At 49.9% G+C, this 17274-nt stretch overlaps 1 protein-coding gene across 6 annotated transcripts in view; it reads left to right on the top strand.

Annotated features, from left to right (window-relative positions):
- The window catches only part of LOC147710099 (butyrophilin subfamily 3 member A3-like), a 353872-nt gene that overhangs the window by 78878 nt on the left and 257720 nt on the right, over positions 1–17274 (top strand). For all 6 annotated transcript variants that reach the window (XM_086920800.1, XM_086920797.1, XM_086920799.1 and 3 more), the window contains exon 5: positions 12959–13312. In XM_086920800.1, coding sequence (XP_086776926.1) covers positions 12959–13312 — 354 coding nt within the window. The remainder of the gene's footprint in view (positions 1–12958; positions 13313–17274) is intronic.

The raw sequence follows: 17274 nt of genomic DNA, 5'->3' as shown, positions 1-17274 counted from the left end.
CATTGTATTCATTAGAGTGCTCCACATTCCAATGTTCTAATACATGTTAGGCACGTGCCTAAGGGTGGAATTTATAGGATTTTAAATGGCCAGATGAGTATTCAATCAGCAGCCCCAGTGGTTGCCTTTTAGTGACTTACTGTTTGAAGGGGCGATCTCAGAGGGCCAGGTTATGCTCACCCGACCACCCCAGGACCCACCTCTCCCACAGATATTGCCGAGTCTTATCGTGAGGTCCCCACCGGGGGGGGGGGACTTCGAGTCTAGGATCGTACACACTGAACTCACACCACACATACGAACAGATACCACACCGTAGGTTTTCAGTAACAAGTCCTTTATCAAACAGTAAGAAGAAATTAGCACTCTTATTTACAAGCGATTGAGGGATCGTAAAGTCTTTGGGGATTCGGGAAGAGGGAAGCGGGACAGTCTCAGTCTTTAGGCCAATACGAAGCGTACCCTGCGCACAGCTCTCAATCCTCGAGCCGGGGGATACGGAAGATGATGGTCGTACTGGCTGCTTCACTTACTTCGAGTCGACTCAGGTCGGGGTGGTAGCGTTGATGGTCCAGCCGAACCAGAGTACTCCTCGAGCCGCGATGAGGTCAGCAGGGCTCAATCCGGAGATGTTCTTGAGGAGCCACGACAGCGTCAGCAGGGCTCGGAGGTCTTAGTTCGGTCCTTGCGAGGATGAGCCGAAACAGCGTCAGCAGGGCTCGATCCGGAGATGTTCTTGAGGAGCCGCGACAGCGTCAGCAGGGCTCGGAGGTCTTAGGTCGGGTCTTGGTAGAGAGGTGTGGCTCACTGGTTAGAGGTGTGGCTCACTGGTTAGAGGCGGCAGACCAGGAGGCTGAGAACGGCCCGGGACCAGGGTTCGATTCCCGACGCGGCAGGGTCGAGGACCAGGGTCAGCGGACTGATAATTCTCGCCTCGGTGCCCACTTTGGTCAGTGATCACACTCGGTAACTCTGGGCATTAAGCTTGCCTCATCTCTACAACGGCCCCCCACAGACGCCGGGGATGCCTGGCTTCACCTTAGAGATACCCAGCATGGGACCATCTCACAGGGAAAGCCAGGACGGGTTCCCCAGCGGTCATTCGCGCCAGGATACTCCGGTAGTAATTGAGCGCGCTACAAAACACCTTACATTTACATTGGCAAGGATGAGCCGCGTCAGCGTCAGCAGGGCTCCGATGGTCAAGTTCCGTGTTACGAGTAGGAGCCGCGACAGCATCAGCAGGGCTCGGATTCACAGGTTCAGTTCTCCCAAGGGTCAGCCGTGATCAGATCAGCAGGGCTTTCTTGTACAGGATACAACTGCCCGCTAGTTGTGGTGCGGGCCTTGATATAGTCCAGTGGCCCTTTGATGTCCGGACCCTCGCAGGCGGAGGTCTCAGGCCTTGGGGGCTGGCCGTTGGAGAGGTCCGGCGGTTGGCTCTTTGATCCTTTGAAGATGTGTCCGGGAATTCCCAGATGCCCAGCAGGTCTGGAGCCAGCCCTCGGGGAGGCCAGAGGTGCAATCAAAACTGGCCCCCAGGGGAGGGCAAAAGGTGTGACAACCACCAGTCTCCTGGGGGAGGCCGGAGGTGCCATAGAAACTCCCTGGCTAATCTCACTCGGGGAGCCCTTTACCCCCAAGCCGGGATTGGCGCGCCTTGGAGTCTAAGTTTCGCTGGGGCCGGGGTCATGCTAGGCCCAGGGAGTCAGGGGTCTCGGGGAAGGAAAATGGCTGCCGGGCCTTGTGGGGCATACAGGTTCTGGGCGCTCGGAGCCGGGAGCGGGACGGGACATGCAGGGCTGGCCGTTGATTACGGGGTTTGGGTGTACAGGGAGCAGGGTGACCAGGGGACTCGGGGTGCAGGTCTACGCTAACGGGGTGCTGAGGAACGGGAGGGAACAACGCCACGAGGCCAGGTCCAACACGCGTCCCCCCAGCTGAAAGGCGGAGAGAACTACTCATCCTCTTGGGGGTTCTCTTCACTGAGGCGGAAGAATCGGGACAGGCCGTCTGTGTTGGCGTGGTCAGCACCAGGCCGGTGCTCAACAGTGAAATCCATCCCCTGGAGGGAGATGGACCAACGCAACAGTTTGGGGTTCTCCCCTCTCATTTGCATTAGCCACTGGAGGGGTCGGTGGCCGGTCTGGACCCGGAAGTGAGTACCGAACAGGTAGGGCCACAGCTTCTTCAGGGCCCAAACCACCGCAAAGGCCTCCCGCTCGATGGTGCTCCACCTTTGTTCTCGAGGGAGAAACCTCCGGCTAAGGAATGCCACTGGCTGGTCTAGGCCTTTGTCGTTCAACTGGGACAGGACCGGTACTATGCCATGTTCGGACGCGTCCGTTTGGACCACGAACTCTCGGGAGTAGTCGGGGGCCTGTAGTACCGGGGCAGTGCACATGGCTTCCTTTAATGAACGCCTCTTGGCAGGTGGGGGTCTGCCAAGGTGGGGGTCTAGATGACTTTCTTTGGCTGGTTTTTGGAGGTAAACTCCGTGAGAGGGACTGCGAGGCTGCTGTATCCTTTTATGAATCTTCGGTAGTACCCCGTGAGCCCTAGGAACGCCCACACTTCTGTCTTGGTCGTGGGGGCCTCCCAGGCCATGATCGCATCGATCTTGGGCTGGAGGGGGGCTACGAGGCCGCTTCCGACCTGGTGGCCCAGGTAGACTACGGACCCTTGTCCGATCTGGCACTTGTTTGCCTTAATGGTGAGCCCGGCCCTCTGCAGGGCCGTTAGCACCTCTCAGAGGTGTTGGAGGTGCTCGGACCAGTGGGGGCTGAACACCGCAATATCATCTAGATACGCGGCGCTGAATTCCTCCAACCCAGCCAGTACCTGGTTAACCAGCCTCTGGAAGGTGGCGGGGGCGTTCCCGGAAATGGTAGTGACCATCCGGGGGGGAGAAGGCGGATCTCTCTCTGGCCCCCTTTGTGGGGGCGATCTGCCAGTACCCGCTGGTCAGGTCGAACGTGCTGAGATAGCGAGCAGTCCCTAGGCGGTCAATAAGCTCGTCTGCGCGGGGACTGGGATGGGCGTCGGTTCTGGTGACTGCGTTGAGCCCGCGGTGGTCTACGCAGAACCTCAGCTCGGGAACAGCACAGGGGGCGTCCGCCTTCGGAACCAGGACCACGGGGCTGGCCCATGGGCTGTCAGAGGCTTCGACCACTCCTAGAGCAAGCATCTTAGAGACTTAGGCCTTGATGCAGGCCCGGACTCTGTCAGGGACGCGGTAGGCTCGGTGCCGTACCGCAGGGCTGTCCCCGGTGTCTACGTCGTGGACGCACCAGCCGGTGATGCCGGGGGTGAGAGAGAAAAGGTCCGAGAATTGTCCCAGTAACTGGCGACAGTCCTCGCGATGCTCAGGGGTGAGGGAGGAGGAGAGACTCACTCCCTCTACGGAGCCATCATTTTCCTTCGCACACAGGAGATCGGGGAGAGGCTCCGTTTCCTCTTCTTCTCCGTCGTCAGTGGCGAGGAGCAAACTCAGATCGGACCGCGCGAAGTGGGGTTTGAGGCGGTTCACATGGAGGACCCTCAAGGGGTTCCTGGGGGACTGCACATCGATGAGATAGGTCACCTGGCTCTTGCGTTCCACCACCTTGAAGGGCCTGGTCCATTTGTCTTGCAGGGCACAGGGTTTCACTGGGGCCATCACCCAGACCTGCTGCCCGGGTTGAAACTCGACCAGAGTGGCATTCTGGTCATACCAACGTTTCATCTCTTCCTGACTGGCCTCGAGGTTTGCCTCGGCCAGTTCTCGTAACTTCCGAGTCTGGTTTCGGAGGGCCAGGATGTATCGAAACACATCCGGAGGGGGCTCTGGGGCCACCGTTTCCCAACCTTCCTTGACCAGGGTGAGGGGCCCCCTGACGGGGTGCCCATAGAGCAGCTCGAAGGGGCTAAACCCCAATGATTCCTGGGGGACTTCGCGGTACGCGAACAGGAGACAGGGAAGGAGGATGTCCCACTTGCGCCTCAGGGGCTCTTCGAGGCCCATGATCATTCCCTTGAGGGTCCGGTTGAATCGCTCAACCAGGCCGTTCCCTTGGGGTGGTACGGGGTGGTGAACTTGTACATCACCCCACATTGTTGCCAGAGGGACTTCATGTACTTCGAGATGAAGTTTGTTCCTCGGTCGCTCACTACTTCTCGGGGGAATCCTACCCGGGAGAAGATCCCCATGAGGACCCGCCCCACTACGGGGGCCGTCACCGTTCGGAGGGGGATGGCTTCGGGGTATCGGGTGGCATGGTCCACCAGGACGGGGATAAATCGGTGACCAAAGGAGGTCGGGGGGTCAAGAGTAAGCATGGGCGGAAAATCCGTTTCGCTCGCGGATTTTGCAGATTTTCGGGAAATTCGCAATCCGCGAGATTCGCGAATCTCCCGCAAAATCCGCAAATCCGCGAGCAGCGGATTTTGCTCGCACTGCTCACACTGTTCGCGTGAGTTCGCGTGAGTTCGCGCCCCGCGAATAAGTGCAAAATTGCAGAAATACGATTTTAGCAAACTGAAAGTAACTACTTACCAGGTTCAAAAGTTCAGGCTCATCATTAGTAGCCATTTCCTGTAGTGCTTGCTGAGGGGCCCCTCCAGAGTTCAGTTGCCAGTTGCAACTATTATGTGACCCTGCTCTGAACCTCAGAATAGTTACACATATGCCACAAAGGTCCTGAATTACAGCTAAGGGAGACAAGCAGGAGCCAGGCTGGCAGTTCAAATCCATTAATCAGCCCCTAATTCATTATTGTCAGTTGGGGCAGGGCAGGTGTTGTAACTAATTTTGCAACAATGAAAGCACTTAGCAAGTGCAAAAGTTCACTAATCAGGAAGCACTAAGGAAGCAGGTGCCAGCTAAAAAAATATTCTGTGACACATTAATCAGCCCCAAATTAATTCAGGTCACTTGAGGCAGGGAAGGTGTGCTTGCGTTGCCACAATAATGTACACTGACTGGACAACCAGAGGGTGCTGTGATGAAACAGAGGGTGGCATGGGTGGGCCAGAGGGTGGCATGAGTAGTCAGAGAGTGGCAGTGGTGACAGAGAGTGGCAGTGATGAAGAAGAGTGTCCCAAACAGGCTGGACACGTAGAAACAACAAGTTCGCGAAACTTGCGACCCAACAGGTAAGTTCGCAATTTGCGACATTGTACAAAACCCTCGCGAACTGGCAGAAACCCGCGCAAACACACAAAAAAAAAAATCCGCAAATTCGCGAGAATTCGCGGATTTTGCGGATTGCGAGTTCGCAAATCCGCAAAATTCGCGAACGCGAGATTCGCAAAATTCGCCCATGCTTAGTCAAGAGGCCCCACGATATCGATGTCCACCCGCTCAAAGGGGGTACTGACCACGGGGAAGGGTTGGAGGGGGGCCTTGCGCCTCCCACCGCTCTTCCCGCTGGACTGACACGTGGGGCAGGACTTGCAATGGGCCTCCACATCGGAGCGCATGCCGGGCCAGTAAAAGTGTGTGACCAGGCGGTGATACGTTTTGTCTTGTCCCAGGTGTCCCGCCAGGGGTGCATCATGGGCCAGGTTCAGGAGGAAGCCGCTGAAGCGTAGGGGTACCACCAGCACCCGGGCTGACCCTAGCTCGGCAGACTTCTGTTCGCTGTATAACAGGCCGTTTTTACAATAGACAAGGTGGGAGCCGGACTGGTCACCGGCGGCCTGCTGCCGCGGCCCAATTAAGGACGGACAGGAGGTCTGTTCTAGGCAGAATTCCTCTCGGGACGGTCCTCCCTCCTGGCGCCACTGGGCCAACTCAGGAAGGTCGTCCAAGCTCGGGGTCTGTTCGACGTCAGGGCCGAGGGGACCTGAGTCGGGGACAAGGCTCTTACTGGGAGACAGCTCGGGGGTTTCAGATGATCCGAAGGCCTCAGGATCCTCGGGGACTGGCTGGGAGTGCTCGGGGCATACCCCCTCTGGGGAGGACACTCAGGCGGTCATGGAATGGGTGCTCACACAGGCCCATTCGGGCAGGCCCACCATCTCCAGGTGGGTCCCTCGTTCTACCTGCTTCCACGGGGAGCTCTCCAGGTCGTTACCGAGTAGGCAGTCCATGGGCATGTCGGTGCGGACTGCTAGTCGTAACTCTCCGGAGACGCCCCCCCATTCGAACGGGACCTGAGCTATTCGGCAGGTGCGGGTGGAATTGTCAGCTGCGATCACCCTGCAGGAGGCGTGGGGTACAATTTGGTCTTCTGTGACTAGGTGACACCTGATGGCAGTGATGCTGGCCCCTGTGTCTCGGAGCGCCCCTATGTGGTGGCCATTGACGGTCACCTGCTGTCGGTACTTCTCAGTGTTGTCTGGCAGGGGGGCTCCGGGGACCATTTCCCTATCACCCAGGGAGACTAAAATCATGGCGGCTCGGTCACCCCCCTCGAATTCCTCCCCCTCTTCTTCTTCTAGGGCTACGGAGGCTAGCTGGCGCTCTGGGGGACCTGCCGCAGCAGGTTTCTTGAACAGAGGGCAGCGGGGGTCATTGGCATAATGCCATGGTTGCTGGCAATGGAAGCATGTTTGGCTGACTCAGGGTCCTGGTCTGGTGGGAGGGAACCCTGCTCTAGCTGTAGGAGGAGAGGTTCCGGACTGGTTTCTGGGGGGGCTTCGTGGGGACCCTACCTGGGACCCCCTCTGTCTACGCTCGTGCTCTAACTGGAGTCGTTTGCCTTCATGTTCTCTCTGGAGTTTCTTCTCCTCCAGTTCTTCTTGTAGCCGCAACTGCTCGATGGCCAATTTCTTCTCGGCCAACTTGAATTCTCCTTCTATCTTCAGGCGCGCTAGTTCTAGCTCGTGGTTTCGGTTGCGCTCTCGGTCGGTCATCTCCTCCGATGACAGACCTCTCTCCTCCGTGCTGGGACTCGGCGTCGGGGACTCTGCTCTCTCACCCTCTTAGCCGTGGGTTTCGGTCGGGGGTCCTCCCTCTCCACCGTCTTCTGCTGGTGGGGGAGGATGGGCTCCGGCCTCTATCCATGCTGTCAGGGCTTTTTGAAAGTCCTCCTTGGTGTTTAACCCAGTTGTAGTGATATGAAGGTCTTTGCAAAACTGCTTTAGCTCTCGGTGTGTATAATCTTCCAGAAGGTCCATCTGGAAGGTGGTCTTGTCGCTCGTTAGGATGAGACTCATGGTTGTTCTTCGTTCGAGTAGTGTGTCAGTTACTGTACGATCCCTAGACGTAGGTTCTTATCGCGTCGCTGCCACCAATGTTAGAAGGGGCGATCTCAGAGGGCCAGGTTATGCTCACCCGACCACCCCGGAACCCACCTCTCCCACAGATATTGCCGAGTCTTATTGTGAGGTCCCCACCGGGGGGGGGGGGACTTCGAGTCTAGGATCGTACACACTGAACTCACACCACACTTACGAACAGACACCACACCGTAGGTTTTCAGTAACAAGTCCTTTATCAAACAGTAAGAAGAAATTAGCACTTTTATTTACAAGCGATCGAGGGATCGTAAAGTCTTTGGGGATTCGGGAAGAGGGAAGCGGGACAGTCTCAGTCTTTAGGCCAATACGAAGCGTACCCTGCACACAGCTCTCAATCCTCGAGCCGGGGAATACGGAAATTGATGGTCGTACTGGTCTGCTTCACTCACTTCGAGTCGACTCAGGTCGGGTGGTAGCGTCGATGATCCAGCAGGACCAGAGTACTCCTCGAGCCGCGACGAGGTCAGCAGGGCTCGATCTGGAGATGTTCTTGAGGAGCCGCGACAGCGTCAGCAGGGCTCGGAGGTCTTAGTTCAGTCCTTGCGAGGATGAGCTGTGACAGCGTCAGCAGGGCTCGATCCGGAGATGTTCTTGAGGAGCCGCGACAGTGTCAGCAGGGCTCGGAGGTCTTAGGTCGGGTCTTGGCAAGGATGAGCTGCGACAGCATCAGCAGGGCTCCGATGGTCAAGTTCCGTGTTACGAGTAGGAGCCGCGACATCGTCAGCAGGGCTCGGATTCACAGGTTCAGTTCTCCCAGGGGTCAGCCGCGATCAGATCAGCAGGGCTTTCTTGTACAGGATACAACTGCCCGCTAGTTGTGGTGTGGGCCTTGATATAGTCCAGTGGCCCTTTGATGTCCGGACCCTCGCAGGCGGAGGTGTCAGGCCTTGGGGGCTGGCCATTGGAGAGGTCCGGCGGTTGGCTCTTTGATCCTTTGAAGATGCGTCCGGGAATTCCCAGACGCCCAGCAGGTCTGGAGCCAGCCCTCGGGGAGGCCAGAGGTGCAATTGAAACTGGCCCCCAGGGGAGGGCAAAAGGTGTGACAACCACCAGTCTCTCGGGGGAGGCCGGAGGTGCCATCGAAACTCCCTGGCTTATCTCACTCGGGGAGCCCTTTACCCCCAGCCGCGATTGGCGTGCCTTGGAGTCTAAGTTTCGCTGCGGCCGGGGTCATGCTAGGCCCAGGGAGTCAGGGGTCTCGGGGAAGGAAAATGGCTGCCGGGCCTTGTGGGGCATACAGGTTCTGAGCGCTCGGAGCCGGGAGCGGGACGGGACATGCAGGGCTGGTCGTTGATTAGGGGGTTTGGGCGTACAGGGTGACCAGGGGACTCGGGGTGCAGGGCTACGCTAATGGGGTGCTGAGGAATGGGGGGGAACCACGCCACGAGACCAGGTCCAACACTTACTGTATTCACACTGTCCTTTTGTTTGTAGATGATTTGAATTTCTTGTTGGTATTGGTATTCCTGTAGATACCACTGTTTGAATGTTACCACAATAATAACAACACTAAGACACATTCCTATTTCTTCACAGCCCCATTGAAATGACCAATTTGGGAATAGACATATGATTTTTTCTTTAGTGTTTTAAGCTTGTGTAAGTGTTCACTGCACATCGCATTGGAGGTTATACCACGCCATTACATCAAGGGATATGCGCCTTCCGCATGGATCTTTGGACGGTGGTGGTGACTTACCTAGTTAGTAAGTCATTCTCAGCAGTGTATCACATCAAACATATAGGCTCATTAATTAAACAGTTTTTTGCATCTTTACACCTTAGAAGCACCTGATGTGTGTATGTAACTGAGAACCAAATTACAATTAATTTCCTGATTTTAATAAGATGATTTCTCTAATAAATGATTTTCTTTAAATTCAACCTTTTTAATGAAGGTTTGTTCTTAACTATTGCAAGCTATTGCCTTGGAAGTCTTAGGTTATATTTCCCTTCTTAAGAACCATTTCTGTTTTGAATTATTGTCTCACCGAGGACACAAGGTTATTGAGTAGCCCCATAATCATTTCAGTTGGCATAGAGGGCAGAATATTCATTCATGTAGTGGGATAGTGCTTAGATGTTAAGACAATATGACATTGAATAGAATTGTGCTCTGATTTCCTGAGATTGTAACTTTTTTCATCTCAACACAGTAATTTTGCAGTTTGTTAATTTAATATGCAAAATAAGATATAAAACGTCTTGATTTAGAGGTGAGGCTGAAGAATTTTCTGAAGACGAGATGCTGGTGGGGTGCATTTTTTTCTCTTTTGATTTTGCTGCCCATTTGGGACTTTTTTATATTTAATTTCTCTGTATTGCCCTATTCATTAAGAACCTTCATGGAATTCACTCTGTATCGCTTAGTTCTTAATTTGTAATAAACCCCTTTAATTATTCTGGTCATCTGGAACTCGGTTATTGAGTGGGCGCTTTTACCTAATTAAATGTATTTTCAGATTTTTAATGGGAGTTGCCTTTTCCCTGGAACACATTGCCTCATGAACTTCAGGTTTAGGACTGGTTCCGATTCATCCTATTGTTGGCGTTCTCTAATGTAAATTTGGTGTGCCATAATTATGGACTCGCCGTAGCCGCCCACACTACCTCACATTTTTCTATTTACTTTTCTGTTGTCCCTACCTCCTGTATCTTTTTACATCATCTTTGTTTCTAACTCCTTTTCCCACTACTTTATATCTCTTGCTAAGCTGTTCTATTTCTGTGTTTGTCTGTCTCCTCTATGCTGTCCTTCCCATTTCTCTTACTCAGCAGGGTCACAGGTGACTGTCTAGCCAGAGAAGTGCACACATACAAAGGGAAGAAGGAGGAAGAGGTTGGTGAAGAGAAATCAGGGGAAAGTCATTAGATTCATGGAATAGGGAATATCCTGAGAGCAGTGCTTTGATTTTCAGTGTTTCATTAAGAATGCCAGGAGTGAAGGGGGATGTATTTGTGGTTACAAATATACAGAATCTAAAATTCCATTTCCAAGCGCTGTGGAATATGTTCTGTTTTAGCATCATGCTCTAATTCACTAATCATTTAACAAGTCACCATAAGCATATTGTTTTCTACATAGGGAGTAATAAGCTCGACACTGAATTCCAAATAAAATGTGGTGTTTGCACAAAATATTCTAGATCCAAACAAACAAAACACATAGCTCTATTTAGTTCAAGATTTAATTGCTACTGTTTGGCTGGCAGACGCAAGGCAGGTTGAGCTTTTGGCTGTTTTGTATATCCCATTTTCTACAGCTTTAAAATATCAATATTATTGGCATCAAAAGAGCTTGAATGAGCTAAGAAGAGGCAATATATTCAACGTTGTTAAGAACAGGGGTCCAAAAGATTAATTGCCCAGACCCCATAAATCCTTCAGATGTAGCTGGTTATACTGCACCAAAAATGGGCGATAGAGTAGGGTCTCTCTTGATAGACTAGGGTTGATTCCTCTCGCCCACGCATCGCTAGCTCACAGCTACTCAAGTAGGAGGATGGTTATGTAGAGCAGCAACATCTCTGAAAATAAGACCCTATATTGGCAAACATTCATGCAATGCACAGCAACAAACAGAGTTGCTGCACTGCACTGCATGAACTGAAGATAGTTGGAAAACGATAAATGTACTGAGATACGGCGCTCTTCGACTCTCTTCAAGTGCTAGGAAACTTTTGGCTGCCTAGCACCATTGCACGCCCCCTTGCACCATGGTACAAGGGTGTCTGCATTATGGGCAGGATTTATTGTGTGCAGGAAGGTATACCTTCCTGCACAAACATGATCCCAATACAATCCAAAGAGACATATTCTTCTTTCATTGCATGATGCAGAATGCATCGCACATAGAAAGAGGAAGTAATGAGGAGAAATAAACATGTTTCTCCTCATTATCCCTTTCTGTGATAGGTGTACCAATTTCACTCAATTCCAGAATTGTAAACTTTAGTGTTAGATCTGATAGGCTTATGGTGGTCTTTCCCACAACTTTTTGCCTGCCTCCATCTATTTTTCTGATCTTGTTATGCTGGCATTAGGACTCTGTGCACTTTAGGACTGCTTGTGCTCTCTCCCCTTAACATGGTAATATTGGCTCCTCCCCAGTTGGCATATTTAATTTATCCATAAGCCCTAGTAATGTGGTACCCCTTGCACCAGAGCCGGTAGATGAAATTATACTAGTGGATCTGCAGCACTAATTGTGCCACCCACATAAGTAAACCTTTAACCATGTATCAGGCCTGCCGCTGCAGAGCCTGTATGTGCAGATTACACTGCCATTTTGGCCCGGCAAAACAAACCTCCTACCAGGCCTAAACCTTCCCTTTTTGTACATGTAATTCACCCCTAAGGTAGGTCCTGTATAACCCATGGAACAGATGGTAATTTTGGCACAGCATGTACTTTTAAGTTGTATATGTCCTGGTAGTCAAAAACTCCCAAAGTCCATTTTAACTCTTTCTAGGCCTATATCTCCCATAGGGTAACATTGTGATTACCTTATTACATTCTATAGGTGTCATTTCCGATTGGGAGGAGATGAGAACCCCAAGTCTAGTGTCTCTGGAATCACAATATAAAATCCCAACTTATGGTGAAGTTAGATTTTAAATTGCAATTCTGAAAATGCCACTTTCTGAAAGTTCAAATGTACATATACTATACCCCCTCGACCATAGATTGATATTTCACTTTGTTTGATGTGTAACCCTTACACGTACCATAGGGCAATTAAGGCATCTGATCTCTTTCTTGAGGTGCTCTTTCCCTCTCATCACTCTCTCAAGATTCTGGTCTTTTAGTAGCATCTATATATATATATATATATATATATATATATATATATATATATATATATATATATCCCCTATATTATGTCAAATTAAATCTATACAATTAGGAGCAGTGAATGTGCTATGGCAAAGAAGACATTTATTGATTTGTCACTGATTTTTTTTAATAAGGTTATTACATGTATAGAATAGTGTTACAGAAAGAAGCGATATACTCATCTAATGTTTTTACAATTCAGACACATCTTACAACACTTCACTTACATATATTGTGTCTTTACATCTATACCACTTACACATATGCGTCCAACATAAAATTCACAAAGAATAGGTTTGGGGATGTATTACACTCCCTCAGACATATAGCATTTAATCTTTTAATGATGTTATTCCCCTCCTGACCACTTATTACAAAATGCCGAAAGGTTTCAACCTTCACAAGGGGCCTCCTGGTTTGCACGAAGCTCTTCCTCCGGGCTGGGTATGTGCTTTGATTGGGACACAGTGTTCCATTTGGACTGATCAGTATGTCTGTCTAATCTTGGAATGCCTAGGCTGCCTCCTCAAGGAGTAATTCGTTCTCTACTTCCTATCTTTGGGCTGTTATCTTCTTTCTGAATTCACTTTGTGTAAATACTGTTTTCTGGGAGTTACTCCTGAATCTTCATTCGCCTAGCTTTTTTGCTTCACATTTCATTTGGTTGTTGAAGGTTCAGGACACACATTGATGCGTTCAATGACACAATCTGCCTATAACAAGACATATTAACGTGAAAGAAAATAGGAATTTAGCTTAGATTTGTAAGAGTAGAAACTAAAACCCTTACAGAATAAAACATGACTTGGCTGGTTCCTTCCAGTGTGCTCCCTGTGAGCAGAACCACATCTGCTTTATCATTGTGCTGAAAGTTGTTATCGTCTGTCTTCCTTGACAGATGCAGCTGTGCAGTCTGTGGAGAGGGTGGGACCCACCCTCTCCATGTGTGCCATTGTTGGTGGGGAGACCATACTTTCCTGCCATCTCAACCCCCCTGTTAGTGCAGTGGAAATGGAAGTCTACTGGGAACATCGAAACTACCTTGTGCATCTCTATGAAAATGGGACGGAATATGATGATAACCCAGATGAGCCGTATAAAGGGAGGACAAAAATGATAAAAAAAGACATTACACAGGGAGGCGTGGCCGTGTCATTGACCAATCTCACCCGCTCTGATGCCGGACGATACATGTGCGCCTTCAGAACTCGGGATATGGACACCTATGCGGAATTTGAGCTACAGGTAGCAGGTCAGTGCCCATGTGGAGTCAGTTGTAGTTTTGTTATACTATAGGACTTGAAAATCATATGTACAGAAGAGGATCCATTGATAGAAAAGTGTTGTGCTAATCTTCACATTGGCAAGAATGTCTCTGCCCCCTGTGCTCTTGTATTATGTTTTGTCATGGTTTTGTTTTAGTGCAATGTGACAATTCAGAGCAGCCCTCTTGATTCCACCATAAGCTTCCATGGATGTATAGTACTGTGATCTGTGTTAAAGAGTGAATGTGGCACCTCGTATGAACTCATTCTACGTGTGAGAATTGCTCTGGATGGTTCCTTTGAATGGACCAGTTCATGCTTGTTCATTCTTTGTCTATATGTATGCATGTATGTGTATATGCGTGTGTGTGGTCATTTTATAGCATAAACATAAGCAGAAGGCAGTAGTTTATTTAGTATTATCCTAGATTCAGTGTGACAGAGACTTGTGCCTCCTTTATATTCACTTCCTGCCCATATGGAGTGATTGCTTGTGGTAGGGGCAGGGTTGGACTGGGACAAAAAGAGGCCTGGACACCAGAATAAAAGCAGCCTCTGTTAGAAAAAACAGATAGCTAAAAATAGTAAACGTAGCCACGAAGGAGTATGCAGTTCCTATAGGGAAGGGATGTAAATGCCGGAGGCTGGGTTGGCCAACACCCCTGCTCTAAAGTAGAGTCAGGGTCGCTCCCGATATGGGATGTGGGGCCCTCACACACCCGGTTGAGTGTCACGCTTCATCATAGGGCTTGCTCCTCGTCAGGCTGGCGCTGCAATGCCTGACGGGCAACCCGTGAGGGGCTCTTTGGCGGAGATCTTTTTCCCAAGCCGTATGGGTGAAGTGTGGGTGAGGGGCCTTGTGGTGTGGATGTGATAAGGAAATGTGTGGGAGAATAAAATGAGTCGACATGGTGCTCCAAAATGAGTTTAATCTGCAATCCCACTCATCTCATTGAAACAACATTGTATGCTGGATCTACAAGCGCCCCTTTCCCTTTTTGTACAAAAGCTAAAATAGTGACCCACATTTTGAATCAAGACAATTTAGAACTCTTGTGGATGCGCTTTATGGGTATTTTGCAAGGTATTGGACACTGCATGCATTTGTGTTTGATGAAGACAATGTTTGTGGTAATATTGGGGAAATCAACAGTCAAAACTGCCCCCCCTGGTCATCTGGCCAAGAAACTACAAAAAAATTGTCCCTACTGTAGAGGTGCTTTATGAACTACACTTGACACTACCCGTTGCCCCCTACGTGTGCTGCTTTGTCGTTGCATTGTTACGGAGTGAGTATTTGCTGAACAAGTGCTGTCTGGAGTGCCTTTCTAAGTGACTGAATCTTTCTATTTATTACACCCATATATATAGTATCTCAGCCCCACTTACCTGTCCACGTCCTCTCCCAATCCTTCATCTTCATTTGCCCGTCCATCTCAGCATCTAGACCGTACAGTGCCTTAATCACGCACATGCGTGGTTAAGGCAAGCGTGGTTCCGCGTTTGGGGAAAGGCACATGTGGCTCAGCCTGTGTTGTTACGGCTGTTTCCCTTTAAGGAGGGTTGTGCTTGCTTTAGTATTTTTAAATGTCGCAATTCAGCAGCAGTTGACAAACAGCAGCAAACAGGTAATGCAGACAGATAGGTGGTATCTGGGCCCCAGAGGGAGTGGCAAGTACCATAGGAAGTTAGTGCTTGGAGGCACAGTGTTTAGGCCACTTGCAGGAGGCAAATTGAGTAATGAGGCCTCTGTGGAATGGGGAAGTGATAGCAGGAGCCAGGAAAGTAATGCCCTGGATAATTCACAGGAGGAGTTCACTCTGCTGCCTGTAAATAAATGCAATTTTTCATAGTATTTACCCAGTGGAGTAGGTTACAGGCAAAGATGCTTATTGGTCCCATGTCATGGGAGGCCTCTTCTGGCACACTGACATGTTTTTGTCACCTGAACAATATATCTTGGGAATGGCAGTATTGATTTTTAACATGCTAAAAAGTGTTTAGTTGGACAAGGTCGGAGATCTCTTTTCTGTACTTGACAGTGCTGTTTCTGCAAAATAAATGTGAAAGCCACAAAAAAAAGAAGAAAAATCTGGGTGAAAGGAATGGAGCCTGTACCTAAGGCCATTGGGAAGAGGGTTTGGGGAATGAAGGTGTACGACCACTAGGAGCAGGTTGCGGGCAAGTAGGAGCATGACGACCAGAACGTGGACCACCAGGAGGGCTAGGACGGCCAGAGGCATGAGGAACAGGACAAGAAGAACCAGGCCTAATGAGACATAATCTATGAGGACCAGTGTTATCAGTGCCAGAGGTCTTCAGGAAGAAAGAGACGATATGGAACAGAACACGGACAGGAGGCGGTTAACACCTTAAATATTCTCCTTGATTCCCGCGCTTCAAAAAGCTTCAAGTTTAATATAAGAGAATTAGCCCCGCTGTTTCAACTTTAGATCAGATTGATTTAGTGCAAAAAAATGAAGATAATATGTTCCTAACGTTGATTCAAGTATTTCTAAGTGCATAAAAAGACTCCGTGAAATCACCTTACCTTTCATAAACTGGTATCTCCACCAGATCACACTAGCCAGCCGTTCACATGATAACTTGCTAAGCCAATTTCTTCACTTTGTACATGTACCGGGCCAGACACTTTTTCGATCATGCATTTTCATTTTTTCCACAGGGTTGGATGATCCACTCTCAAATGCTGTGGAAAATTCTATGAAGGCAGCGTATACAAGGGGCTCAATATAATGTTGGGCAGATCACCACCGACAGGCCATTGGTGGTGATTCGCCCAACAATCAGGGATGCGGACCAACTGCCTCATTACAGAATATATGTCATTATAATGCATGCGTTAAATCACATGCCATTACAACACGGTCGTTACAACGACCGCGTTGTTACATGGCAAGTCGTTACAATGACTTGCTGTAGGGGGCCTGCTGGATTTAGGAATAGAATAATATACTATTCCTACTCCAGTTTGTACAGTTGGGAAGGTGTTGGATTGTAAATCCAACACCTTCTGCCCCCTACAGCAAGTCGTAGTAACACCTTGAGATGCAATTTGAAGCAATGTAACAACGCAGTTATTGTAACGACCGCCGTGTAATGGCATTCGATGTATCGCATGCGAAGTAAACAATGTCTCTCCTCATGTTGATGCCGGTGGTTGCAACAGAAACTGTCGGGGGAAAGACCACTGCTTCTGACAGGATCTACGATCCCGCCGGGGTGACGGTCGTAATCATATTCCCTTAATGGCTGCGGTGCTCAGCAGACACCACCATCGAGATTATGATTACCATTTCCCAGAGCCTTTTCATGGCAGTCCGACTACCAAGAAAAGGTTGTCAAAAATGGTATTTGGGGCCCCCAAACAGGGCTGAAATGTGGCCCTGGGGACACATGTAGTGCCCCCACACACAAACATGCATGTGTGCCATGCACCACATGGTCATTCACCACATGGTGAATGGCACACGGTGCATGGATGTGAACATACTGTCCTTTTTCCTTGCGACATGTGCTGCAGCCCTTAAGCTGGGCCTCAGCACAAGCCACATTGGAAAAGAACAATTTCTCACCGTAACACCGGCGGTCATACCACAATATGCCTGCATGTCAGGCAATCTTCCGTCCGCCGTGATGTCGGGCTGTGGTCCTGCTGCCCGAAATCATAATCAGGCCTTAGTTTCAGCATAAAGATGCTATCTAGCATGCTGTAATTCTTCCCAAACCCCGCTTTTTTAACAGGGAGCATCTTTGGTCCTCAACCCACACTGAAAGATAAGAAAAACATACTGAAATGGCAGTAAGGGATTTATCTGTTGCACCACCTGACTATAAACTAGAGGTTTTTTAGTGAATATGTAATGTAATGATGTCTTGTAAAGCGCATGAATCACCCCACATGGGGTATCTCCACGCTGTAGGCCAC

This window comes from Lissotriton vulgaris, chromosome 5 (genome assembly GCF_964263255.1).
Source record: "Lissotriton vulgaris chromosome 5, aLisVul1.2, whole genome shotgun sequence".
Classification (NCBI taxonomy): domain Eukaryota; kingdom Metazoa; phylum Chordata; class Amphibia; order Caudata; family Salamandridae; genus Lissotriton; species Lissotriton vulgaris.
This window is presented reverse-complemented; position numbering and strand designations above follow the sequence as displayed.